The 21,449-nt window shown below is 41.0% G+C and overlaps 2 protein-coding genes across 3 annotated transcripts; one reads left to right on the forward strand and one right to left on the reverse strand.

Annotated features, from left to right (window-relative positions):
• Positions 1 to 2,257: 2,257 nt before the first annotated feature.
• Positions 2,258 to 10,704, reverse strand: sugp1 (SURP and G patch domain containing 1). The gene is made up of 14 exons (XM_030775567.1): positions 10,637 to 10,704; positions 9,790 to 9,955; positions 9,604 to 9,704; positions 9,205 to 9,447; positions 8,598 to 8,721; positions 8,257 to 8,360; positions 7,760 to 7,883; positions 6,222 to 6,571; positions 5,453 to 5,559; positions 4,866 to 5,043; positions 4,204 to 4,310; positions 3,841 to 3,986; positions 2,693 to 2,822; positions 2,258 to 2,381 (listed from the first exon to the last, which is right to left on the reverse strand). Exons 1-14 carry the CDS (start codon positions 10,653 to 10,655, stop codon positions 2,355 to 2,357), a joined length of 1,926 nt encoding a protein of 641 aa, XP_030631427.1. The 5' UTR covers positions 10,656 to 10,704; the 3' UTR covers positions 2,258 to 2,354.
• Positions 10,705 to 14,417: 3,713 nt separating this feature from the next.
• On the forward strand, positions 14,418 to 18,934 carry rnf126 (ring finger protein 126). Of its 2 annotated transcripts, none has more exons than XM_030775794.1 (9): positions 14,418 to 14,492; positions 16,090 to 16,148; positions 16,577 to 16,637; positions 16,771 to 17,006; positions 17,436 to 17,504; positions 17,630 to 17,699; positions 17,882 to 17,975; positions 18,214 to 18,329; positions 18,640 to 18,934. In XM_030775794.1, the coding sequence occupies exons 1-9, from the start codon at positions 14,418 to 14,420 to the stop codon at positions 18,790 to 18,792; spliced, it is 933 nt and encodes a 310-aa protein (XP_030631654.1). In that variant the 3' UTR covers positions 18,793 to 18,934. The 2 variants fall into 2 exon arrangements, with proteins under 2 accessions (XP_030631654.1, XP_030631655.1); XM_030775795.1 differs by having other exon boundaries at positions 16,771 to 16,925.
• Positions 18,935 to 21,449: the final 2,515 nt, after the last annotated feature.

The following is a 21,449-nucleotide window of genomic DNA, read 5'->3' on the forward strand; positions in this document are numbered from 1 at the left end:
GTTTAGATGTAATTTGCTCTATCTTGTTATCAAATTATGTACTGTCACCGCATGCATTTATTTTGGAGGTCTGCTCTCACTGATGCAGTTGCTCCACGGCTGCCGCCATCTTGTTTACCTCCCCCCTCGCACTGATAGAGCTAAATGCCAACCTTTCACGTCAGTGCGTCAACACTCCTATTGCATTCTTTACCTTGCACATTACACTAGGGCCTGAGCGGCAACTCCTAATGGCGAGAAAAGAATCCTATCCTTTATGACACATTCACATTATTTGATTAATCAAACAAATACCACAAATTTGACTAAAAATGAAAAAAAAAGAGAAAGGTTAACAACTATCTACTCTGACCTTTTATTTTTAAAAAGGTTTAGGTACAGTTCAGTGAAGCTGCGCTATTCTGGTGCTCTGCCAGTTGTAACGGACAGTATATGCTTTCTCCGTGATTTGACTCAGATTTTGGGTTGTCATAGTCTCTCAGAGGGAAGCTGCATAACCATACAGGGTTACCAAGAAACACATCTACTTTGACTGCATGGTGCATCTTTAAGTCAGATGTGAATATTATACCGCTCGGGTTGGCCTTTCACTATATCTACATCCAACAAAGGTAGTGTGGCCTTGAGTGGCCATGCTCACCATATAATGATCACTCTTATAAAAATTTCATAGAACATTTTTTCATGAATTCATAGGGGCATGGTCTTTTGCATTAAGTAAGCTGGTTTAGGTGCAAAACAAGGTGACTACACACATTGTCACCACAAACAGTCATTTAAACATGCTGTTGTCTTGTGCACAAGCGGATAGTCACCTGTTGCACCTCTGATTAGCAGCTGACGTGTAAAGGAGCAACAATGCTATTAGCAACCTCAGTAGTGGCTACAAAGCTATGTAGTATGAAGCCGAAAAATGTGCTGGTCCTGTTGAATTATCAAAGTACGCCATATGGTCAGAGGTCATTACCTACAAAAATGAAGGTATTTTGAAAGTCAGAGATAAGGACGTGTTGAAGTCACACTGGCCAAGTCACAACAAACTGCCATTTTGGGTCAAATTCTCTCAAATAGTTCATGAGTACCTGGTTCCAGCAGCACAGAGCAATTCATCACAGTGCTGCTGACTTCTTTTGCTTAGCTGGGCAATGTGGGTTATATTTAACAAGTGTAAACCCTGGGGAATGGAAAACTGAAGCTCTGATTACAGGGCTATGTTCATGCTCCTTACTACAGCACTGACTCAGTCGAGTCACACTCTGTCCTTTGCCACTGCGCTTGGGCTAGTCAGTATGCTCAGAGAACTGTGGTCGTTCACAGTCACACTCCCTAATTTCAGATCAGTTATTTCAGAAAGTGTAGTTTAATGTTTTGGACAGATGATCGTACAGTCAGAGTACTATTCGTATTATACAGTAAAAAGTTGTGAAAAACGTGTCAATACCATGTAATGATACAACTCATCTGTATCAGTCATGTAAAGCAACAATATATTAAAACCTTGACTTTTTTTTTTTTAGTGCCTTTCACTACTAGCGAGGGTGTTTATTACCCCCCCCCCCCCCTCCCCCCACCCCAACAATATAACCCATTAAACTTGTAAATACTGACAATTAGGATGTGACATTTACAGAAAGAGACCCAAAATAAGAGAGGTGTCACTCTGTGAGGGAAAGAATATATTAAATTTAAATCATTAACTTCAGTTCTCTTGATGCATGGTATAATGGTTAATAACAGACACATCCCGAGCGATTGGAGACCACTGAAATTTTAATAGAGGATGGCAGAGCATACTACATTCATTACCTGTGGGTATGACGATGCACCAGTATAATATTAGATTGTTCTCTGTTAAAACCTTCACAAACTGATAAAACAACTGATACACTTCCTAGTCCTCCTAAGAATCCGTTTCATGTGGCTATGAGAAATTAAGAAAAGTAGATTAAGTTTCCAGAGAGCAGGAGATAAGTAAAATAAATGGCAAGAAATAACCTGTGAAACTCTGTTTTAGCAGATATGCTAACTGATGTACAGAGTGTAAAAAAAATCTAAGTACAGTTTGTCTGATTTATGGTGAAACAAAACACAAATGTGAAAAAGTCAGACAAAAACAGTGCTTGCATTCAGAGAAACGGTATTTGACAGGTGGTGTTTCCACTAAAAAAAAAAAAAAAAAGAAAAGAAAAAGAAAAAAAATGAAAAAAAAAAGTGGAAAAAAGTACAACACAAGACTCAAATCACTCTTGCAATTTTTTCAACGAAAAGTTCCAAGAACGTGTCATTGTAACGCTTTGAAAGGCCAAAGGTAAAACGGGTCAGACGATGTAGCTGTGGCATATCTGTTGACACCATCAGTAGTATGGTCTCCTTGGATTGTTCTGATGGATCAAAGAAAGAAAGAACAGTTAACAGTTTAAACCAGTAATCTCAGAACAGCTTCACTCAAACAAGTGAGCCCTGTTAAAATATTAGCTTAGTGATGAGTCGTTAAAACTATGAAAAGCATGCCAAACTAAGCCAGAACCACAACTTAACTGACACATACACCTCCAGTTCGGACATACTGAAGGATAAGGAAGAACTGGATCAGGAGATACACAAATACACATTCTGCTACTAATAATACAGGAGTAAAACATGGTGTCATATGTAAGAGAATTGTAAACTGTGAAAACTGAACGGTAGTCACCAGAGGGTTGGGTCGGAAACGGTAAGCCAGCATCATTCTTTTACGGAAAGCATCATATTCATCATCATTTTTTGAGAGTTCCGCTGGTCTGTCAACTCCGAACCCCGCGCCATCCACTGCTGTTGTACCCCTGTGTCACACCAACAATCATTATTTGTACACCGTCATTTACTGATGAAAAAAAAAAACAGTTTAACATAATTAACATAATTATAGCTAATGGCTGTATTATACTATCACTTCAGCGTAAGATCTACCTTTTGACAGTAGGTATGTCAAACACAATCAGCATTTAAACCTTCATCAAACTGGTAGAGTGGGGGAGGGAAACATAGTGCATAATTTGAGATAAAAGTGTGCATTCAAATGAATAAAGACAGTTTGGGTTTAGTCTCACCACCTTTGTACATGGACAGGGACATACATAGTGAGAAATATCTGAATACCACTGTAATTTTACAAGACCACAGGAGAGCACGATACATTCATTCATTTTCTGCGAGTCTGACAAATGCAAGTCTTCTAAGAAGTGTGGGTGTCACGACAATTATGCCTATTTCATACGAGTGCAAAAAAACTCTGATCCCAAAACTCAGAATATAGACCAGTCACAAGCACCAAAAACAGCGGGCCATCTTAAAATTTCAGCTCGCTTGTCATTTCAAAATGTTGTACAAGCCTACTGATAACGAAGATTTTCCTGTTTATGTTGCAATGTGTGGTGACGTGTCCCGGATGATGAAAAACAGCTTAACCCTATTTTTCTGCAGGTTTTGTTTTTTATTAAACTGGCAGGACAAAAAGCCCAGTGATCATGGTTAAGCTCAGTGTTTGTGTATCCCTCTTGTGGATGCACAACACACAACAATTACTTCCAGGGCAGAAAATGCACTACATTATTACATATGTACATATAAATTTCATGTAAAATCTGAACACATCTAAATATTTGAAAAATGCAAATAGATAAAATGAAACAATGTCTTCCCAGCTGATACCCATAGTTAAGAAGGTTCTTCAAAAGCAATGATATGCAAATGTATACGAGTGATTATAGAGGGTGATGAAGCTCTCCTTTGACAGGGTTTCAGAGATTAGGTATCATTATATCTTTTATATTAATGAATGCGATTTGTGAAAATGCGTACTTGTTGACTGGATTCTTAATACCCTGTCCTTCAGAGCCCAGGCCTTCTCCCTCTTTCCAACCCATCTTCATCAACATCTGGAAACCAATGTTCTCCACTGTCAGTTTAAACTCCTTATACTCAGAGTAGTCTGGATCACGACCTTCCTGCAATTCACACAGAGTGAGAGAAAGAGATATAGTTAGATACAGCCTTTATCCAAGGTGGAGCCATTACTGTTGAAGCAGTGATTTGTGCTTGTCACTTGGGCTTCCTAAAAAACTAACCTCAGTGAGCAGATTTTGATGTTTACTTAATAGAACAGGGATTTGTCAGTTCCTGCTTTAACACTGGTATTGTCAGCACTACAAACAACAGACTGACCTTTAGTGCCTTGAAGGTCTCCATGAACTTTTCCAGTTCATCAGGGGGCAGGAAGTCACCGATGAAATGCTTCCCTTTACCCATCTCAGTCAACTGCTCCGCCCATTCTAAGGGGAGGGGGGAAAAAAAAAAACCAGCTCATAACCAGACACTCACCAATCACAGTGCCCCTGTCCCAGAGCCCCAGTGTTCAGACAGCCCTGAATATGTTATAACCTCAACAGCTAAAACATTAAACCCTCTAATATTTTAAAAACCAAAAAAACAAATTCCTGTAAATTCACTCTGCTTATAAAAATGTAATCATATACAATGAACAAGAGTCATTTTGTCAGTAATTAGCCTCCTGTCAATATGTGTCAAAGACAGGCAAACGTACTCTGTAATATTTTTCAATGTAGCTGTGTATTTGTTCAGCAAAATCCATCACGAGCACAAAAAAAAAATGAGCGTCCACTTCATAGCTATTCCAACAGCAGTAGCAGGACAAAAGATGATATGAAGGAGCTCAAACAACAGAGTTCAGTGAAACAACATGCAGGATGCACGTGCCATCCAAATGTGAACACACACACACACACGGGTATTACAGACCCCCTACTGAAAAGCTGGAGCGTGAAGTGTGGTGTGTGAAAGGGAGAGGACGTCCAGACAGAGCTCACCTCGCGTCTTCTCCATCTCCATTCTCCTGAGTCTGTGTTCCCAGGTCCCCGCCTGGGAGTCCACTTCCTCGTCACTGTCGTACTCATGCTGGTGGTCCCTGATGGCTTTCTCCCACATAAGCTGCATCTCCTGCATGGCCTTCTTATGCTTCATGATCATATCAAACATCTCCTGCATCTGCAATACACACACAGCGCACGATTCTATCAAACCAAATCGATCTCCCTTAAGGCCGCACAAAAGGCCGACATTCAAAAGGTTACCGTGCCGACAGCTCGAGCACAGGCCTGCGGGGCCGAATAACATAGTATGTCTTTGAAGTGGTAATCATCTACTTGAGTCTCAGGGAAAGGCAAATACAGTCAGAACCAGGACAAACATACAGGTCATGCAACATGAAGGAAAAAAAAAAAAAAAACTATGGGAGTATAACTATGACTTATTATTCAGTGTAACAGAGAGACTAGCGCCCAGTGTCCAGGCTTTTTGTGTGTAAGAAATGATTTGTGTGGTTGTGCAGCGTGTCCTGTCCTGAATAAACATGAGGCATTGAGCCACTGAGTTGAGTTCAGGTTGGGGTTCGTACTTCCTGCTGCTCCTTCAGCTGCTTCTTTTGATCCTCTGACAGCTCTGTCACTCCGACCAAACCCACGGGCTTGCCCTTCTTATAGCCCAGACCCCTCAGCTCCTGAGCTAAAACACACACACACACAACCACAATGAATGGACCACGGCAATGCTTTCCAGATCCAAAGATATATGTTTCAAAAATCCTGAAGGAACGCTACATGTGATCTTGCCCATTCTAATACAATCACATTTTCATGTGACACCATGCCATGGAATTGGTAATGTGATATGGGTCCTACCGTCAGCTCTAATGAATCACATCTGTCTAAGCACAGACTCACATCTCAGGTTCAGTTTAGTGGGCAAATTGCAGCTGTATTTGATCCAAAGTGCTGAATGAGATAGAATAGCTGTTTGTGTGGTGTTTACTTACAAGGTTACACATTGCCTGAGAGAGGCTGTGTCAGGCTTAGGTCTGTGTGTGAGTTTAGAAGTATTTGCTCTATAACTTTAAGTTATCTGTAATAGTTCTATGCATTGGAGTTGAACTGGTTCTGGAGTACCAGAGAGAGAGGGCACGTCAGGCTAAGGTGTGTGTGTGAGTTTAGTAGTATCTGTTCTATAAGTTATCTGTAATAGTTCTATGCATTGGAGTTGAACTGGTTCTGGAGTACCAGAGAGAGAGGGCACGTCAGGCTCAGGTGTGTGTGTGAGTTTAGCAGTATCTGTTCTATAAGTTATCTGTAATAGTTCTATGCACTGGAGTTGAACTGGTTCTGGAGTACCAGAGAGAGAGGGCACGTCAGGCTCAGCTGTCGGTGACTGGGGGGCGACAATCGGTGGAACGGGTATCTCCACTCTGTCGTCCTCTGCCCCCCACCGACTCTTCCTCTTTTTCTTGGCAGAGGTGGCGGTTGCTTCCTGTGACTGAGAGACTGGGGAGTCTGTAAAGTGGGGGTGCTGTGTGGGGGTTGAGGAAGCGTGTAGGGTCAGAGGTGATGTAGCCGGGCGTTTGGACGCCAGTCCCGGCTGGCTGCCTGGAGAAGAGGAGCTCTGGCCGTTTTTGGCTCTGCGAAATTCTTCCAATTTGTCCTTGTAGAAGAAGTGACCTGGGCTTTGCTGATCATACAAAAAGCTGCCATTCAAAAATAAATGCATAAATAAATAAGTAAGACCCAAATTTATTTTTCCAGATCGGAATTAAAACAAACTGACAACTGAACATGAACTGAACAATTGACTACAAATCTACCATTACACATGGGACTTCTGTGACTCACATTATTTCTGGAACAATCAGAGCCGTATTTAATCATAATAATGAAACCACTAAAGACTGAGCTGGACTGCTGCAGTTGCTGAGGCAGTCTTCCTGACTATAGTACAAACAACAGACCTTAATTTGACTGCTGTAAACCTTATTCTTCAGTGCAAAATACTCTTGCCCAATAAGGTGAAATGTGGTCATTTCACAAGCCGAAAAGCGCCAGTGATGCAAGCGCTAAGCGCCTGAGGGGGGTGGCTTACGGTGACTGGGTATTTTTGATATTGGTATGTGTGTTTTCAGCTTGACCAGAAAGCATAACTCTGCTTCCTTGTTAAAGGTGGAGGCTGATATCCTGATCTAGGAGGGAACATGGGAGCTTATTTGGAGATAAATAAAGTAAGTTGAAATCAGAAAATCGCATACTCTACACGCCTTATTGGCTTATTCTTCTGTTTTTCCCACCGTCAAACTAGAGAGCGGAACTCTACTTGTTTGTTTGTTTTTTTTCCCAGAACTGGGGCTAACGGTTCTGATGCCAGTACTGCTGGCGGCAGTAATATCATGTAGCTCTGAAGTAGCACACTTGCACGGGCAACAGCTTGAGCCAAATGCCCTTTATCTTACCTGAACCCTGGCTATTAGCTTTGGTTTCATGGTTAGGGATGCTGTCTCACTCTTGTCTGTGCCTGTGGCTTCAGAGATTAGGAGTGTCTCGCCTGATGGCTGATAATTATCTCTGGTTTAAGCAGCGCGAGTGCTCTTTCACCTAAAGGCTCAATGCAGTTTCAAAAGTATGTGCTCTGTTTCACCTGAAGACTGTGTTTTAGATGGGGTTGTCATGGCTCAGAGGGTCATGGCTGCAAGGCAGTCTGTGAGCACAGATTTGTGGTTTATGGAACAGGGGCTCTGTTCTTACCTGATGGTTGCTTAGTACCGCTAGTTTTAAGGACAAGGGTGCGCTCTCAGAAGTGTCCCACCTGAATACTGAAGTTTAGCACTGGTTTAAAAGGTAGGGGATAACCCTGGATATTAGACATATTTTAGAGGTGGTCTTACCTGAACATGGGGTTGTCACGATTGTTCTGGGCAGCGATGGCCTCCACCTCCGGGCCGCCATCAGCCACAAATCGGGCCAGCTTCTCTGCCACTTTCCTGGTTTCCTCGTCCACTGGGGAGGAGACTTTAAGCAGCCTATCAGTACTGGGTCTCAACTCACACTACTACTCAACAGCCAATATGACTCTACAGCATGTGGAGGATGAGAAAGGGAGGAGCAAGGGGGCAGTGGGAGGGATTGGGAACAGGAAGGTAATTTTTCTGCTAGGAACAGTCACCAACAGCAACAGCCTCAGTAATGGAATCAGACCATTATCACTCAATAATTTTGTTAAAGTGATAAGTTTTAGGAGGCACGCAGAAATTTTGAATGGTATTCTTTTTAGCCCAGACACATCCAAATTTAACCACCAAGACTCTTTCTTTGAGTCCTTCTATAGATCCACTAAAGAAAGGTGTGAAATATAAGTGAATGAAATAAACAGAGTTCATCTTACCATTATCCTGTGTAGCTGTATCAGATTTCAGGTTCTCTTTTCTTATTTCAGCCACTCTCTTCCGATAGAACAGATATTCCCGGCTGTTCTTTTCAAACAAGAACCTGTAGAAAATGAGTACGAAAGGAAAATGTTATTAAAATACACAAAAGGCATGCAAATCAACGAACAAAGTCTTGATCTGACCGACAAAAAAAAAAAAAAAAGAAATAATCCCCAATTTTTCCGCACCAATTTGGAATATTCCATCACTCGTGATCTTATGCAAGTCGCACACTGTAAAGATTAAATTCAACCTGAAGACGAAATATAATGGGGCGAAAGCACAAACAGGAACTTACGAGAAGACTGGGTTGTCTTTGTACTCCTCCATAGCTTTCCTCTCCAGCTCAGGTCCCCCTTCCGCTACAAAAGCAGCCAACTTGTCCAAAATGAGTCGCAATTCTTCGTCCTCTGGGGGGGAAACTTTAAGCAGGCTATGAGTACCCCGGCATAACTCACATACTCACTAGAGTCCACTGATAAGACATGACATAGGAGCAGGGGCCGGGATGAAAAGAGTAATATTCCACCAGCACTCCAACTGCCATCTTTAACAACGGCTTTCCGTTATTAAATACCATCACACCTCCCAAATGTGCTATTCTGCATCTGACAGGAAGAACTTTTGGAGTAATGAGACTGTGGCATTGCGTCATTTCAAAATGCTAGTGAGTACATTCATATGAGGTTATTTCTTTGAAGCACACTCAAACCTTCCAGCTTCATTATATCTATGTGTGGATACATGTAAATACGAGCCACTGATCTTGTTATTTGTTGGTAATTCTCATTATGAACTGACCAAACGTCAGCACAGACGAACCAAATTTCTTTCTGTCAGGCAGACACCGACGGCTACTTTGTAATTAGCGGGGGAAAAAAAAAAAAAAAAGGACAGCGAGGTACCTTTAACCTCCAGAAAGTGTGAGTCCTCGCTCTCTTCCTCTTCATCATCAGGGGAACAGAAGATACTGGGTCTAGAAGATTGAACAGGTGTTTTCTTGGTTTGGGAGTAATTCTTAAATTGACTGATCATGCTGCTGATGCCCAGGCCTGGCCGTTTGCCAATGAGAATACTCTTCTTCTGAGGGGCACTGGAGGGTGGAGTCTGCGTGGAAGGAGCGCCGCTTTGGGCATCGCTGTTGGGGGCTGAATAAAAGATTTATGATCATAAATTTGGAGGACACTTTTAGGAATATGGTTTATCAGAAATGCGCATGGAAATTTCAGAAATGCTCTTCTTGAATAATGATCAAAACGACATTCACTTTGCTTTGGGCTGTTTTAGTAGATCAGTTAGCTGACCTGAGTTTGTGCTTGATTTCTCCTTCTGCATTTTCAGGAACTGTTGGAGGAAGCTGCCGTCATTCACAAATTTGTTTGATGTTGATCCTTGCGGGCTTGGGCTACAAGAAAACAGCCATGAATCTAAAGTTAGCTCTCTGAGATGGTGCAGGCAAGTGTTTACAGTAATTACAGGAAATGGGCTACCTTTCTGGCAACGGCTTGCTAGGGGTAGCAAGGTTCTTCTTGGCCTGTTCTGCCATCTTTGCTTCAATTTCCCGTTTCTTCTGTGCTATTAACTCCTCTTGACGTAGAATGTTGACATTGGTCTTGCTCTTTTGGGCGGACTTGAACTTCCAACCTCCTCGCCCTGCTGAGAAGGGCAGAAAGTATTTGTACAGCAGCAGTACAACTGCACCACGAAGATGACTGCTAGTAATTCATGGAAAGCTAATACATGGTGACGCGCTACAATTTACCCTCAGAAAGAGGTAACGATTTCATAAACAAAAATGCACTTGGACAGAGAGGCTCCTAATCTTGCCCCCTCATGGATATGTTTAATTATTTGCATTTCTTTCGCCAGTACATTGGAAACAGTCTTTCTTTTGTTGGACATGACTCGTCGCGGACAATTCAAGAGTCCAGTACATGTTTAGCAGACTGGGATACTAAGCTGACACAATACTACTACTACTAATATACTATCAGTGCTTTACTCTGTAGATGGTGCAGCTGATTAGTTTGTAACGTCCAGCATAGGGCCAGTAGCTAAAAACTATTGACTTCCGTTTTAACATTATCCAACTGAAACACATAAAAATAATTATTATTAAATAATTGTCGTTGGTTTGTTTGGCTACAGTGTGATGTTCCAACAGTTTAACAATGCTGTTGATTTAGCCTACGCCAGCGGATTTGCTAAACGTAGGGTTAGCTAACCTGTTATCACTGCAAAAGAACATTGTGAGCGATGCAGTTAAGCCCACTGCTTTTATATACACAAATAAATAAAGACTCTATATTCTATTTTACAAATATAACACAATTTTACCTCCATCAGCTGACTCCATATTAGACTGTTTGTGCTTTCTGGTCACAATTAGCAAACATCCAGATACGTTCTTTTCCTCCTACTTCGTCTTACTTTGCATTAGCAACCGGCTTCCAACGAAATATGCGCATTACTGCCGCCTATTGTTCTGGCATATGAACAGCATTTCGACTTCAACAGTCCTCCACTGTGCTGTGTGTTCAGGATTTTCCAGATAACATTATTTCTTCCCCTTGATCCTACCTTCGAAACGTGATTCAGAATTTGATTTAAACAAACCATGACACCACCTGTTTTTATCCCACCTCTGCTGATACTTCTGAATCCCCTCTTCTCTTGTAATGGACTGTAATGGCTTTTCCTTTACCTAACAGGACCACAAAACTCCTTTCTCTCCAGCACTTCTTTAGCTGTTACACCATACACCAAATACCATACACATAAAACTTGATCTATACCAAATTAAACACACCTCCATCATTAAATCATGCTTACATGACAGACAAAATATTACAGCTCTTGACTGTGTCACATCTGATTTCTTGGGACTTGTTTTATCTGCTGCCCCTTTAATCATACATCCATGATCAGTGGTGGATCTTATGCATGCTATAACAATATTATAGAGAATCTCTATTTGCAACCCAGTTGTAGCCATCTACTGATCTCACTACATAAGTCTAAGATAGAGGAAGACTTTATACATAGTATGTTTTTAACTTTCTACTATCTTTTTATTGGTAAGGATGAGTAATTAGCATTAGTAACAGAGAACCCTGTACCTCAAACTTCAGTGACTTAAGCCTCTATCTGTTCATCATAACACACCAAACACTGTGTCCACTGTCCATAAGGCTCCAGCATAGAGACCCGACTCCATTCTGAATCCAGTTTATCAAATATATCATTGATCATTATATAAATATCACTGATAATTACTCTGGTGTTGTACCATTATCATTAACAAAAAATGCTCTGTTTTTGTGTGTGTGTGTGGTTGGCATTTAAAGTGCATTACTGCTACCCACTGGACTGCTGCAGTGTGGTCTAGAGATTCAGAGCACCTAAATTCTACTCACGAATCCTGTGTCCCATAAAAAACTGAAATAAAAGTTTAATGGTGGCGTCCCCCTGATGATTTATTAATGAGCGCTGGTAAGAGTGAGTCTGCGTCTCCTTGTTCCCCTCACTTCTATCTCTTCTGCATTCTTAAAACGGCATAACAATAAGTGCACTGCTGATTCTGTCACTTCACAGTACTCATGCCTCCCAGCTGGCTGATTTCCCACACTGTGTCATATGCTATTCAAAACCTATGTGTCCTAGTCTAAGTGTAGTGAGCATTGTCTTGTCCTCACATCCCCATCCTAAAAAAGGCCTCTTTGAGCTCAGCCTGCGCTGTATACAGTATAGGTCATGACCCTTGGTCTCCCCTGATTCACATCCACAGCCACTCCCTGACTGCTGCTGCTGCTGCTGTAAGCCGCTTGGCCCCCGGCCCATGGGTATCTCAGTCTCAGCTCTGTCCCCACACATGAGTTATTTGTCCAACATGACAAGCTCTTCATGTCCTTCAAGGCCAACACTGGCCAGTGCCCAGAGGTACTTGACTTTCTGAATTCTGAATATCAACATAAGGTTTCAATAAGCAAATCTTGCCAGAAAGGTAGGACGGACTGGAGGCTCAACAGTGCAGAGCCACAATTAGTGTTGCACTCAGCTCTCTCACATCACACATCTTCTGCCCACTACACAGCAAGGGACAGCATTGGTGTTTCTATATTATACTTTGCCAAGTGATCAGATTCCCTTTTTTTAACTCTCACACACCAGTTTGGGCACAAGAAAAGTTGCCCCAGCTTTCGCTGTCTGAGTGTGTATTGGTGCCATCACTGTGAATAAGGGGAAAAAACAGAATACAAGGTCTGTAAATTCTTTATAGCTGGCACTGCTGTTGCCATCTGCTCTCTCCGTATGTTGATCCTCTTTTGAAGGCTACAGTCCACCTGCACACTGCAGGAGAGGGTATAGTCAATGAAACATCTAAAGTGTAATAACCAGATGAACCATGGTGGGGCAATACAGGGATCTTTTAATGTCAGAGCTTATCAGTCAGTACATATGAATAATAATAATGGAAACAGCAAGGCACCTGTTTTCATTTCCATGAGGAATCCCTCCTCCATATGATTATCAGAGGCTACTGGGTTTTTACCCCAAGTTACCATTTAAAAAGAAACCTACCTAAGAGGAAAACCTTAACCCAGTAATAGGCCCTACCACTACTGCCCGACATATCCGGTTTATCATAACCCTCCTTCTGGTTGTACACTCTCTGCATTTGGAAAAAAACAACAACACAGCTGCCTCTCACTTTCTATTCCCCTGCTCTATCTTCATCTCCAACTCCAGAATGAGGTCAAAGTATGCTTCTGTGAGCTGAGAAACACTAAAGAATTTCCAGGATGACAACCAAAGCAAAAGTTTTCCATATGAAGATTACAGCAGAGTAAGAGTGTGTGTGGAACATGAGGAGACCTAAAAGCTGTTCGAATAATACGCTGAAATCACAATAAAATGCTCTTAGAATATACATATGCCAATAGATGAATTCAACAAACAAACAAACAAGTAAATAGAACAAAATTATCATTGTTGTTGTTAGAGTTGTTGTTAATAATGATAACATCAGCAATTCAACAACAACAGCAGTAAAAGAGAACTGGAGAAATAGCTAATAACTGGAGTGGACTAATAATTGTTTCTCCAGTTATTAGACCACTAGAATCCCTGTATAAACAAACCTTAAAAATTTTGGATAAAAAGCCATTTCAGTATCATCACTGTAGAATATTAGAGAAACATCATCTTCTGAGAACAACAACATCTTCTGAGAATTTTAGACTCTTCTCAGATTTGTGTCTAGTGTATAACATTTTAAATGGTTTGGCCCCTGCTTCTGCATGTGACTTTGTATACTTTCGCTTGGAAAACTCCGTAAAATCATCAGGAATAGCTTCCATAAGAGATTATATTATATCCTTCCGCCGCACTGCCTTTGGGTGGTCAGCTTTCTCTGTGAAAGCCACTGCTCAGTGGGATGCCCTACCAGACATAAAGTCTTGTAGTTCTGTCAACAGCTTTGAAAAACTGAAAATTGAAATTGAAAATTCTGTTAAAAGCTTCTCAACTTTGCAATCACTGACTCTATTTTCTATGTATTTTGCTTGATTTTGGATTATTTTCATTTTGCCTGGTACTCAATTACCCTTGTTTTTATGTTGTTTAACATACTCATGGTCCTGACAAGGTGTGTGTGTGTGATACATCATTGTTTGCGATTTGTATTTTGTGCTCTGTTTTGTTCGTCAAGTTTGCTTAATGTTGTTCTGTTACTGAGTGGAAGTTTTAATTGTGACCTGCCAGAGGACTGCAGATGAAAATTAGCCTTGGCTAACTGTGGTACAATGGATTAAATGGTAACATTTATGTTTAATATTGTACATGGTCGCTTACAAATAAAAAAAAACTAGTGCTATTACTACTACTACAACTACTACCACTGATAATAATAACAGTAATAATGATAAAACATTTACATTGAATGATATTATATTCACATGAAAATACGTATTCATATGTTCACCCATTCTTTTATTCTTATGTTCTTTGGCTCCGATCACATTAGGAGGTACAGAACATTCGTCCAGCGCTAGATTTTGTCCCTTCCCCTGACCCGTATTCGCTGCCTCTCGGTTAGAGTCCCATAGTGAATCAGAAGATGGCGGAAGCTCCCCCACGGCCCTGCCGGTTTTTCTGTCACCGATGTTCAGAGGAGATTAGTCCCCAACTCCCGGTAAGCAAGAATATAAGGCTTCGACTCTGGGATTGTTCATTCGTATGTCCATTATTTCTATCATAGGTGCTGTTTCTGTTTCACGTGCCCTTGGTTGCTCATCAGCTAGCCAACGTTAGCCTATCACATAGCACCAACAGTAGCTTAATTGCTAGCTAACTGTACACCCGATGGAGCCGATAGGGTTTCTCAGTAAATTGTAGCTTGTTTGGATAACAAGGGTATCTGGATGGTCGTATTGCATCTGCAAGAACTTCAGAGGATATGGAAATGTCAGTTTGCTAATTTTGTTAAATTCGTGGCTGTCTTAATTGGCACCTGCATGGATAGTCCCCCGCAAACCTGTAAGGATGAACTGAAAGTGTCAGATATCCCTGCTGGTTTGGTTGTTTCATCTAAATGAGCTTTTGTGAGATTAAGAGATAACACAGCAGCTGTCAGATACCGTAACAGTTAGCACCTTCTCCACCCCAAATCATGGAACTATCATATTTGAAGGGCAGTGGCAGTAAAATTTTGCATTTTTTTTTACTGGCTGTCGTATTTTTAGACAGATTACTGATGGATTTCTAATTGCTGCAGTACTGAGTAGCCTCCTCGTTTTTACAAGGCAGTTGTCAGAATCACCATTCTTGTATATTTTGTGTTATTTGGTGCTCTAGAATTTTTATCGGGCATTGTGAAATATCTTTTGCCATGTGAGATGTCGTGCTCTACCTTTGCATCATTTATTAGTTTGGCGATTTATGTGAAGTACTAAATATGTTCCCACATTTTTCATTTTCCGTCGGATGATCTGTTAATTGTTAGGCAGCAGACACGTGTGTCTATGACAGATCCGTCCTGTCACAGATACTTAGCATATGAGCGTTTGCAGTGCAGAGATATATTTTGATTTCTCTACTTGCTATTAAATTCACTTGTCTTTCAAAAGACTATAACCGAAAATTTTAGTTACAGGTTACAGGTTGCTTTTGTCTCACTGTTTTTGTGCTTACATGTCCTGCATTTCTCAGAGTTCATTTAGATTTAGTTTCTGTCAGAAAGAAAATGTTTTGGAATGTCAGGTCAGCAAAGCAATGAGCATGCCGTCACATGTTTTTCACCTTATCTGGTGCTGTGAAATACTGTCTAGGTGTAGAAACTCGTCAATGGTGTTAGAAAAGTGCTGTGGTGTACACTTCAAAATCCCGTTTAGCTGTTATTTTGCCACCTCATTGTACGAGCCTCTGGAATGAACTGCGTAGAGTTACAGTCAAAGGTCTTTGGCTCAGCCAAAGGTAACGATGCACAGCTTTGTTTGGTTAGTTTGGTTACAGATGTCAAACATGCTGTGTTGCACGTTTCCTTAACAACCTCTATGCATACTAACTTTTGTTGTAGTTTGAATTCTTCTGGTGTTTATACTGACGTCTTGTGAAACAATAGATAGTATCAAAAGAAAATAGCCTTGACATGTTTAGAACAGGCAGGTACTTCTCAGTGGTCCTAGTTTCATTTAGTTTAGTAAACCAAACATTTGACTGGATCTCAGAGGTAATATGACTTAGCCTGACAATATGTGATGCTGAAGGATGATTTGACTTTTCTCTTGCAGGACTACACCTGCCCACGGTGTGAGTCTGGCTTCATTGAGGAGTTACCTGAGGAGACAAGGTATTAGCTCGCTTTTGTCTAATTCAGAGGATAAAGTTGGATTAATGTAGGGGGACATTGACAAATGTGTTGCTTCAGTAGTATTGTATTGGGGATACAGTAATATAGTTGATTCCTGGTTCAGAGACCTGCCAAGCCTTGGCTGTTTGGCTGAGGGACCGTCAGAAAAAGAATGCAAAACATGTTTTATACACAGTGCATTATATAGGTTTAAGGTCTGACCTTCAGTGCCACCAGTATTATACTGTTTTGCAATGAATCCATAACTGCATTTAATTGTTGTCTTTTGTATGCAGTTACTAGTGTATTACTTCCAGTTCACAGTTTGGACCCATTTGACTTAATCATTTCAATGATGTTATCTGCTGTGGTGACAGGAATGTGTTAATAACTTCATATGAAATTGCATGCTCTTTTTTTTTCTCCAGTTCAGAGAATGGGTCCACATCCACAGCCTCTTCCAGTGATCAGAACCATCCCTCTATAGAGGTGATTCCCTCATATGCCCATTGTGCCAGTCACAGTCTGTCATGTAGAATGATACCGGACTAAACCCTGCTTGTGAAGATATTTAAAATGCTTTGGTTATCATTATGAAATTCTCCTCTCTTTTTTTTTTCAGAACGTGGACCAACATTTATTTACTTTTCCCCACGGTTATGGTCAGTTTGCTCTGGGTATTTTTGACGAGGGCTTTGACCTCAGAGCAGGGTTGCCCACAGAGGATAACCGCGATGCAGAAAACCGGCGAGAACGGGAGATGGCATCTCGGCAGCGGTACGGCGCACGGCAACCGCGAGGGCGCCATGTGCCCCGGAGACAAGGAACACGGCATGAGGGCGTGCCAACGTTAGAGGGGTGAGGGGCCAAACTGTGCCATCTGGCGACAGACGGATGACTGCCTGATAGGGTTGCAGAAATTTGATGTTATGCAGGTGGAATCAGTTTTTGGCTGGGATAAAACACACCCATACCTCACTGTTAAACATTTAACAGTCTCTGTTCTGTGGTTGAATTCTTTATTGTAGAGGTATTTCTGTCCTTAAAGCCTTACCTGAAATCTGGAGAGGGGAAGTAAACTTATCGGATTACTCAGTTAGTGGAGACTTAGTGTGAAAACACTGCAGTATTAACTGAATACCACCATGAGTATCTGCAGCTTTTTTTCAGTTGTGGTATTTTCAGTGATTACTTGAAGTATAAGACTGAACTGCAGTCACCTCAGGAGCGCTATAATGAACAATCTGATTTTGGCATGGCTTTAAGCTTTTGCTCTTTCATTCACAGGATCATTCAGCAGTTAGTAAATGGAATTATTGCACCAACAGCTATGCCAAACATGGGCATGGGGCCTTGGTATGTCTTTGCTTTCCCAGCAAATTTATGTTATTAAATCTGTTTTGGATTCATATCAGTTTCTGTCATTTGTTGTGATCTACTGTGTTTTTGTGATCATGACATTTCAAACTGATGTACCATAGGGGAATGCTTCACTCTAATCCAATGGATTACGCATGGGGTGCCAACGGACTAGATGCAATTATCACACAGGTACAGTATTTTTCACAATATACTTTTCATATCTGGATAATTCCTCACTTTATGTAATATTGTCCTTCTCATTAAAAACTCAAGGATCTTTTTGCATGAATACACATGCTAGACATTTGTTACATATTTCAAATGTTTGTTATGCTGCTCCAATAATTTGTCCCCATGTTTTCCTCCCCCAGTTATTAAATCAGTTTGAAAATACAGGTCCCCCACCAGCAGACAGGGAGAAAATTAAGAGCCTCCCTACAGTTCAGATCACAGAGGAGCATGTGGGTGAGTGCCTGCACCCTCACCCCCATATATCATCAGCCTTTCTCAACTTAACTGTGCTCTTTCTCACACAAACACTGGTCACCTGACAGTGAGGTGCTGTGGTTCACCGAAAACCGTGTCACTGCCTCTCTCACGACCTGCTTTTTATAGCCTCGGTGAGAGACATTTAGCAGCATTTGGAGTTATGACGTCATGTCATGACATGACGTCTGTCTGTGTGTATTTTTCTTCTGTCTAGGTGCCGGTTTAGAGTGTCCTGTGTGTAAAGAAGACTATAGCGAAGGGGAGAGTGTTAGGCAACTTCCGTGCAATCATCTCTTTCATAATGACTGTATAGTACCCTGGCTAGAACAGGTAAACAATTCAACAATTTTTGTGATTCTCCTGCTGATATTAATAGTAATTAAGAGAACATTTGTATTATTAAGGCACTGGAACAACAGAGATGGCTGGTGTAAGATCTACACTGTGTATGAGAATATGCTGTGTATGAGACCTTTTGAACTGAATTCCATAAATACAATAAAATTCTTGAAGCTATATTAGTCAGAGAAGAGACAAATGTTCTTATATTTTTTAAGCTGTAGTTTTGATTAGATCTTGTTGATGGGTAAAGCAGAACTGAGATGTGTTTTTTTTTTTTTTTGGTCTGTCCGTCCCTCAGCATGACACATGTCCCGTGTGTAGGAAAAGCCTGAGTGGTCAGAACACAGCCACAGACCCTCCTGGCCTGTCAGGAATGAACTTCTCCCCTTCTTCCTCCTCCTCTTCCTCCTCCAGCTCCCCCAGTAACGAGAACGCGGCCAACAACTCATAAACAACAACAACAAAAAAAAAGTCAACTCAATTGTTTCCCATCATTTTCTTAATCTGCTCAATCAGCGAGAATGTTGCAAACTGCTCTTAACGGACCCACGTCGGGGCCTCTGGCCCACACACTCCTAATCTCCATATTAAATTCCAGCAATGCATCCAACTGCACTAACAGCACTGAAGAACGGAGGAATCTGGGAAATGCAGTTTTTTTTTTCCATGTTCAGCAATTCAAGGACAGATTTCCTCACTCTATTACCGAACTGAAATTGGGTTGCCATGAACTCCAGCCTAGAGGGTTCATCCGAGACCTTCATCTGAATCAACACTTCGGCCCATACCGCAAGCCCAGCGGTGGAAAGTGGCATGGCCACACAACATGGGCACGAAAATCAAGGGGAGAAGATAACAACCACAACCAACCCAAACTCCACCGACATTAACACAGACGACCTCATTTGATTATCTCTCACTACCAAATCCCTTTTCTTCGAACTTGAGTATCATCATTCCTCGCGATTTCAATGCACAGAACCTAGCACCTCACCGAGGGCGGTGGTAGTGACTGAGAGCGAAAGAAAATGTGAGAGAGAGTAAAACATTTCATAACAGGGCTGAACTTCTGTAACAGGAGCTCTCAGAAAGCCGTTTGAGGACTGCATTCACAAACCACATTATTAAAAGAGAGACTTTGAGGCTTGGGGTCTTGCCATCCAAAGAGGAGAATGCACATTTTTAGGAAACCTTTTTTTTTTTTTTTCTTTCTTTCTTTTTTTTTTCTGTATCGGCTGATGTAGTCTTTTCACAGACTGATGTCAAAGAGGAGATATATGTGAGGAAGCATATATTCATATTTATTGGGAGGATTCAGCCAGTTGATACAAGTATATCTCATGGAGGAAAGTACTGAGTGTATGTTTTGTTTTTTTTTTTAATTTTCAGTATTTATTTGCACAATATTGTTTCTGATTTTTTTTTTAGAACAATAAACAAAGAAAAGTTAGAATGCCACTTTAAATTCACGTCATTGTATGGCCGATAGATCAATCACACCCCCCCCCCCCCCCACAAAAAACCCCCTCAGAGAATATCATCACACACATTTTTACCTGTCTATCCCTTCCACATACTCAGAGACGTTGTCCATGTGAGGTCTCACATCATCAAACAGGCTTTCACATGTTTAATTATCCTTTTTTTCCCCCCCCAGAAACATACTCAGTTTCAGTTTAATGCAACTTTTTTTAAAAAACTTATTTTAAGTTAATGATTTTTTTGTAAATCATAATAAAGTGAATTAAGAATGTATTGTTGCCTTTGAAATATTTATTTATTTAAGACAGCTGACAGTTGAATGATGATTACGTTCAAAAATGTATCCGTACAAAACGAGTCCTCTGTCAGAATAAAAAGGAAAGGGTGTTTTTGTCTGTTGGTAGCTCAGGGGCTTTTTTGCTTTTTATGATTGTGTTGAATGTGGATTGTTTTTGTATTAGAAAGAAGTAGTTTATTACGTTAGGTTGAGAATACTCTTATAGTAGAAAAAGTACAGTCACTGTTCTCTTTTCTGTGCTTCCTGGACAAAGATTAGTCCTAGACTTTGACTAACACATTTCAAATGGAGCTGTGTGTTCAGAACTTTGTTTATCACTAGACTAGGCTTAACGTAATTCTTGGTGGTGGCCCAAAGTATTTCAACTAACTCAGCTTCACACACAACTTCACATGAATATGTTTTTTAACCTTCGCCTTCTCACACAGCCAAGCTGTTATCATCACGCTGTGTTATAACTGCGTGTGTGTGTGTGTACTCTCCTGAATCGTTGTGTCAACTGGGTACGTGAATGTTTCCTCGAAAATCGTGTCAACTGCTGCTTATTGTGACCCATTTAGACCTCTCTTATCTGTGAGACAGCGCCTGACCTCCTTAACATCACCACACACACACATAGACCAGAGACAACATCTGATCATCACACCCAACAAGAGTAATTCTATACTTGTGGTGTCCTAAACAGTTCTCCCATATTGATTTGAGAGAGTCAGTCCTTCTGACTGTCTCACAATGGAACCTTTTAAAAGAGTTCTAGAATCGTCCTCAGAATGTGTTTTCCTTTCAATAACTGCTAGTCTTCCGTCGTGTTTAGATACTTTGAATTTGGAGTTTAATTCAGCATGTTTCCTCTTTAATTATTTCAGAACATCTTTAATTCTTGCTGTACAAACATTGTTTGTTTAACACAAATGTTCCAGATGGAGTGGCTGACAGCTCCTCCTGGTCTCCATTTCCAGCTGATCCAATATTTGAATGTGCATGCGAATATATGACAGTTGCAGTTAATCCAGTGAAGTCCCAGTGAGGATGTATTCCACAGTAATGTGTCATTTATTTTCACTGGAGGATGAAAGTGTTCAATGGAGAAATGTCTGGCTCTAAATTTCCAGTTTGTTTTGTGAGTAATCAATCACTCTGGTGAGAGTGTCTCTTAAGATAGTGCCTGGATTCTTTTTTTAACTGACAAGTGTTCAAGATAAGGAAGAACCTGCTGTCTTGAAACTCTGCCTTTTATGCAAATGATCATCAAGGCATCATACTTGTATGTGTCATGACAGGAAGTAAGTTTAGGCTAGTACTGCAGAGAGAGGGAGGGAGAGAGAGAG

Source organism: Chanos chanos, chromosome 5 (assembly GCF_902362185.1).
Source record: "Chanos chanos chromosome 5, fChaCha1.1, whole genome shotgun sequence".
NCBI lineage: Eukaryota > Metazoa > Chordata > Actinopteri > Gonorynchiformes > Chanidae > Chanos > Chanos chanos.